Source organism: Anneissia japonica, unplaced genomic scaffold (assembly GCF_011630105.1).
Source record: "Anneissia japonica isolate Jap-2015-1 unplaced genomic scaffold, ASM1163010v1 scaffold16607_len328336_cov185, whole genome shotgun sequence".
Lineage (NCBI taxonomy): Eukaryota > Metazoa > Echinodermata > Crinoidea > Comatulida > Comatulidae > Anneissia > Anneissia japonica.
The window spans coordinates 102,596-109,857 of NW_022703093.1; the positions used below are offsets into that span (position 1 = coordinate 102,596).

At 32.5% G+C, this 7,262-nt stretch overlaps 1 protein-coding gene across 1 annotated transcript in view; it reads right to left on the reverse strand.

Moving 5' to 3' along the window:
* Positions 1 to 623: 623 nt before the first annotated feature.
* LOC117104300 (translationally-controlled tumor protein homolog) overlaps positions 624 to 7,262 on the reverse strand; it is an 8,545-nt gene continuing 1,906 nt past the window's right edge. Inside the window, exons 2-5 of the mRNA XM_033245087.1 lie at positions 5,355 to 5,431; positions 3,660 to 3,850; positions 2,159 to 2,399; positions 624 to 1,358 (exon numbers count right to left, since the gene is read on the reverse strand). Of these exons, the coding sequence (XP_033100978.1) occupies positions 1,356 to 1,358; positions 2,159 to 2,399; positions 3,660 to 3,850; positions 5,355 to 5,431 (512 nt within the window). The 3' untranslated portion in view covers positions 624 to 1,355. The remainder of the gene's footprint in view (positions 1,359 to 2,158; positions 2,400 to 3,659; positions 3,851 to 5,354; positions 5,432 to 7,262) is intronic.

The following is a 7,262-nucleotide window of genomic DNA, read 5'->3' on the forward strand; positions in this document are numbered from 1 at the left end:
TATTTGTATTGTATTTGTTTATCTCTATGAAATCGAAAGTCATCTTTGTATTTGTATTGTATTTGTTTATCTCTATGAAATCGAATCGACTAATTGTTCAGTATTCAGGTAGAGGGATGAAATTAATGGATTCTCCTATCATACACGGTCAGCGTTTTGCTCGGTAACCATTCACAAGTCGGAGGTATACACTATGGGCAACCGCTCTAGTTTTTTTTTTTTCCTGTTTTAATGTACTGTACATGAAGCCCGAAATTAATATTTATATGTTGTTGCCCATTTCCTAAAATTGGGTGGGGTTGGAACTCAACCAATTTGCCTGTTAACCTTCAGATGCACTACCCCTTATCCCATTTCAAGGGTGGCTACAGGATTTATTATTTTTTTTCTAACTATATTTATAGAGGGTGACCCTTCCCCATCTGGTGCCACTACTGTACAGGATCATGGGGCTCTGAGTTCACTAGATCCGAGTTTTCTAGACACCCGACATTTAGTACGCACATGAAGTTTTGCCTCCTGTGAATAGGTTAATAGTTTTAAGAGGATCACTTCAAATAATTGTTTCACTTGCTGTTTAATATGAAACAAAAAAAAAAAAAAAAATCACCACACTCTCAAAATATTTCACAATATTTTTATTAGAATCTGATGCTGTCACCTTTAAATACATATAGAAGTCATAGAATAATAATCGTCATAATTATGGAATTTGCCAAGGTCCAAAAATAATATGGAAGCTCAACTCATTAAGGGCAATTTTGTCTACACAAATAAATACAACTGAGAATACAGATCAATTATATTATATGTAGGCCTATACATTGAATTATTCTGTAAAATATTCACAGTACACAGTTTTCCATCATCTGTTGGTACATTCAAAATTGGGCAGTTGACTTGCGTAGTGTGAGATGCATTAAACAGTATTACTATTACTTAAAAGAATGACTCATTACATTGTCCTTTTCAAGTTCAATTAATGAGCTGCAGACACAGGATACAACTGCTTATAAACTATAATTTCATAACCTGTAAACTAAAAGGTCGAAGTTTGTATCAGTAGGAGTGCTACTGTAGTTTTCAACTGTGACCACCTACTTTTTTGGGTTTATAGTTTATAAGGTGCAGTTCTATTCTGTGTTCCTCATTAACTTGTAAATGACTCCATGATAGAGTTGAAACGTTGTTCTTTTTAAGCATTATTTCTCTTTTAACTATTTATACAAAACAAACTCTTATTAGTATTATGATTATCATTATATTAATTTCTGGAGAAAGTGTACATTGTATGACATCCAAGTTTTCGTTGAAATTTTTTCTTGCCAGATTTGGTATCTTCTTGGTTAACAGTTTTACTAAAGAAAGAGAAAAATGAAAATAATACTATAATAGTATTATATGAAATAATATACCAAATTGATCAAAACATTAAATGTCAAAATGTCTAGCTCTGTTTTCTGAGTTACAGTACTGCCTGTCTTACTTAAGTTTAAAATACAGTACTGACCACAGTAAGGCGAGACTTTTTTATTCCTTATTTTGCAAAACTTTTTTTTTAAAGATCATTAGAGGAAGGCAGAATAAAATAAAATGAAATTGTTGGAATTTTTATTATGCCCTCTGCTGCCTTGAAATCTCTAAAGATATGTATATTTCTTCCTAATTAAAAATTTGAAGCATTTAACCATTATATTTTACATTCACCATTAAACTCATCATAATATCATAATCATAACACACTTCAATGTCATAATTATATTTTTTTTTTATTAACAAAAACTGAAATTTAATGGCATCATTCAAATAATATACTGTAATAAAAATAATAAAACAGAGAAAGCATGTCTTGAGCTGTTCATTGTTAATTTAAGAGGAAGTTTATTCCAAATAATAGCACCATTAGAAACAAATTCTAAATTGACAAGGATTAGCAAAATATGGAGGGATGGCAAAATTAAAATCACTGTTGAACCTTGTATTATATTTATGATCAGTAATACTTTTTCAAAATAATCGTTCATATCATGTGGCAATTTGTTCTAAAATATTTATAAAAAAATCATTACCCCTGATTTGATGATAACAAAATATAGAAATAACTATAAACAGCTGAAAGCACTATAATTCTGCAAAGAACGATCAGTGATATACTTACTACTTTTTCTTCAACGAAATCTGCTTTAAATCCAGTAAAATATGGAGTAGTGCCATCGTCCCTATAGTTTAGTAAAAGAACAGCGCAGTGTTCCTCCTCATTATTAAAGTCAGCAGTCTCGCCTGTGTATAGATCATAATCCCCATAACCCTTTATTATCTGTTGTGCTGCTGATGTTGCATTTTTCTTAAATATATCAGCTTTCTCTTGGCCGACTTCTTTTACTAATTCTTCATATAGTCTGTAAAGATATACAAATTTTATTGGTGGGACTTCTTTTTAAATTCAACTTCAGACACAAGGGTCAAAAATAATGTCAAACAGCGAATTTAATCCCTTTTAAAGTGGCAATTCCTTCACAAAACAAATACAATTAAACTTGCCTAAGTCGACTGTGCCTAAGTCGAATATTTTCTAAGTCGAATATTTTCTAAGTCGATCTTATTTTACAAGCCAAATTGTTGTTTTCCATTTAATTAACAATCTGTAAGTCGAATTTTATATTTAAGTCGAACAAAATTCCAATGGCATTTTGGATTCGACTTAGGCAAGTTTAACTGTACACAAACAAGATGCTCTTTCACTGGACTTGTACCTGTATTCTTAAAACAAACTGTAGTCGCACTTTAAACTAGAACTTCATCTAGTCCTTGTTGCAAATTAAACTTCAATTTGTATTCATAAACAACGTAGTCAAAGTTCTATGATTAAATAAATTTATGCAGTTCAGCTAAAGATAGCTGGCAAAAAAGAGCTAATTTTAATACCGCAAAACCTAGAATTCAAGCCCTAGGCCTTTTCTTTTTTTGTGTGTGTATTTTGGATGGGCATTTGCTTCTTTTTGAAGCTACTTTTGCAAACTAAAGAGCGGCTTCAATTCGAGATGCAGGGATCAAATTATCCGATGGCACCGACGGCAAACGCTGTTGAAAAAGTCATGTACTGCTGTAGTAAGACCCCGGTCTTGACGGCAACAACAAAAATAGCAATCAAAATTCTGCATATAGGCCTAGTACTTGTGAAACAGCCCATGAGATTTGGAAAAAATTAGGTCGGCAAAAATTTGCACCCAGCAAACATGTAAACACAAAATCTTCTTCATCTTGGGCATTTATGATGTTGTCTCATCGAAGTCTCAAGATACAATGATTGCTATTACCTGGGAGGCCTTATTTTTATACCGTGACAGGCCGGGAGGGTCCGTAGTGCGCCTTTGAGCCTCCGGGACTCAGCAGCCAATTTCCCATTACGCCAGTCAAGAATTAACAACACTTGAATGAGGAGGAAAAAAAATGGCCAAAATCCCACTGCGCACTACGTTTCGGGCAAACAGGGCTGCCTTGGCCACCAGCAACATAATGTAAACCTAGCATTACATCAGCCAAGATAAAAAATGTTTAAACTAATAAACCGACATAAAACTTTCTTTAAAGCAAGAAATATTTATCATTGTAAGCAGATATATATTCCAATTTCAGCCATACACAATTGTTGTACTTACTTTTTAAGATGCCTTTTCATGTAGGCTTTGAATTCACCTTTTGCTGGTTTGCTTTCCTCCAGCTTGACACCGTGGTTGATTACTATTTCAAAATCCTTGGTTACGACATCCTCCACCTCCTCAGCGGCTTCCTCAGCAGATGCATTAGCTCCAATGTTCACTTGGCTCATATCTGTTTTATCGGACACTTTCTATAAGACCGAAGAGACTGAAAACTACAGTATTTAAAGGATAATAAAAGCAAATGTTTGTGTTGGTCTGAAAAAATGTACAATTGACCACCGCTCAATGGGAGGAGATATTGCAAATTTTACCAGAGCCATTTAAAATATGCATATATATTGAAATAGTATTATATTTACATTTATAGGACTTATTTGCACATGGTAAAATTAGACTACCACTGTCACTATCACCATATTTGTTCACTCAATTGCTTATATTGCCAACATTTTTGTTTATTTCCCTTGGCTGTTTGATATAGGCAGGGCCTATACCAGGGGGGCCTACCCTACTCTGTCTTATGGTTACTTGCAGCCTAAATGCACTATAAATCGAATCAGCTAGTCAACATCAGTCTTTTATCCTCTTAAGAATAAATCACTGTTCGGATATTCAATAAACATCTGTGTTATTTGTTTTTCACTGTCAAAATACGATATAGCAAGCTGCTCTATTTTTAGAAGATGACATCAGCAATTACACATCATTCAACGCTACAGGTACCCAAACTACATGTTTAGAAGTCAGGAAGGTCGAAAAAATAGGAACAGTTTCCTTTTTTAAATTTTACAAAAATACCTTGACTAAATTAAATAAATAAGCACAGTGCTTTAATACAAATTAATATCAATGTTTGTTTACTAATTTACTACAAATTACAGAGAGAGAGGCCTAGCTAAAGCTAGAAGAGAGCTGCTACTAGGCCCAGCTAAACCACCACTGCATGTTGAACAGTCAGCCTATCTATATAGCGACATGAAAGATTAAGTCGGTCTATCCATGGAACGATTTACTTGGCCTATTCTGAATCGATATTTAATATATTATTTTGTCTTGCATTATCATTTAATTGATTCTTCAAAGATTCTTATAAATGTTTATTGAACACTTAAATGCAAAATTAAGCCTAGATGTTGGTAGGCAGGCCTAGTTATAGCCTACAACTTAGCATTTTTAAACTTAAGGGCACTATTCTTATGATCTTCTCATTTACGAATTTTCTCAATTACGAACTGCTTTCAGCCCAAAGGTGTACGTAAATGGGAAGGTCGACTGTACTTGTTCTTTGTTGTAAAGCGCATTGAGTCTATTTGCGGAATTCGCAATTTAAGAATATCCAGACAATCACTTTGGTAAACACTGTACTTGAATTTGCATATTTTGCCAAGGGAGTAAAAAAACTGGCATCACAGATATTTCATGAATGCAAAATAGTATAGTGATAAAAGTAGACAGATGTTTTTTAACTTCTTAACTTCTTAATGAAAAAAAAATTTAGACTTTCCAATTTTTGGTCTGTTGACTCGTGGCTTTCCATATGACCAACGGAGATGCTAAACCCCTTCCCCCGGTGGTGATACAAATTCCCTACACATACATGGCCATAAGAGGAATTAAATTTGCCAGTAGACAGGGACATTACTGAAACGCTAAATTTTTAAGAAATTAAAAAAAAAAACTACATGTACATACTTTCGTGTTAAATTCAAATAACACACTATCCTCGGGAAGTTTTTGAAACTCCAACACATCCGAGAACATCTCATCACCTGTTAGAAAGAAAATATATTTACAATTTCAGTGTTCAAATAGAATGAAGACTAAATGCCACAGAATACAACATACAGTAACATGTGATTTCAAATGTTAACATTTTTTATATATAATTTTTTCCCCCGACTAATTATTACTTATGTACACTTAACTAAAAAATATGTAGGCCACCAGGAGGTTTTAGGACAAATCTCACTTAGTTTGGACACACAACGACACTTCGCGAATGGTCAAAATTCACTGTAAGATCTTGCGACCGAAATGACAATGTATCCGTTACTGGACCTCTAGCCATAGTGACATATAATATACACTATTCTTAACTTATTTATTATCTTATTTATCACCAGTTACCAATAAAAATTTGTGGCAAAGACAAGCCAAACCAGTCACTCGTCGCAAATTGTGTTTCAGAGAAAATAGCAAAAACATGCTAGAATGTAAAATTTTTAAAAATCTATTTTATTTCACTAAACTAAGGTTTATGTATCTATACATGCTGTGCTGTTATTTTTCCCAATTTCAATGTTAAAACAACACTTTTGAATGATTTTATGATAGTTTCTGCATGAGAAATGCCTGAAATCATAAACTTTGAAGGCTGATTTCTCACATACATTGTTCTTCAAACAGCTGTACGCTTAAATGCTTGTAACTTCAGAAGGAAATGTCAGATTTGAACGATTTTTTTTACCATTTTATAGCTCTTATTTTACTCTTTAACCCCTGTAACTCAAAATCGATTTTTGCGACGAGTGACTGGTTTGGCTTGTCTTTGCCACATTTTAGGTTTGTTAAACTCTGAAATAGGGAAAACATGTTGCTTTTTCAGTTTTTCTGCTGTAAAGCACATATTTAATGTTGAATAAGGTCAGTAAACTACACCAAATTTATTGGAACTTGAAATTGATAGCTTTACCATAATGGTTTGCTTATTCAAGATTCAAATATTATCCAAAAAAATACAGAAATTCTGTTTTCGGTGTAACCATTCAGATACTAAAATATATATAAACACTGAAAATATAATAAAAAAAGTAACAAATATAAATATAGAAAAAGATATGGCCTATGTACATACATTTAATCCAAAAGATACTAATATATATGATGCATTGCTAGGTGTGGTAGCTGATCATTTCGGTCACGCTTTGTTTCGGTTTTTGGTCCCGTTTTTTTATTCCGAACAAATGTATGGAGCGCCGAAGGAGTTGCGAAAACGCAAAATTTAATATGCCTGGGCCCTATATATATTATTTTAATTAGTTCGTCAATCGGTTTATCATAGGCCTAAAGTATTTTTTTAATTCCGTTTTGCTATCTTTCTATTAAGAACATTTTATCTTTCTACTAACATAGGCCTATTCTCTTTCTTCCATTTATATTTTACAGAGATATATTCATGATTGAAACATGATCTTATGATTGAAACAATGGAATTTAGTATGTGCTTCATGCTATACTTTTTGTTGCGTTTTCATATACTATATTTATATTATGGTCAACAAAATGTATCTGAATAATTGAATTGAATGTTGTTACCATCTGAAATCTATTTCATAATTTAGTTAAGACAATAATCATTACAATATTTAATCCGATCTTTTTATACAATAAATTTATTTATTTTTCTTGCAGCTTGCTTCCAAGTTTGGATAAAACTTATACCAAGAGAATTGAGGGAAACACAATTAAAGAAATAAACGAATAATACACACATTATCATTCTTCACTTGAAATCTTTAATTTTCTTTGATACCCCTGCGCAGTTCATAAAAATGAATATATATCTATATATGATTCTATATAAGCATATTATACACATCT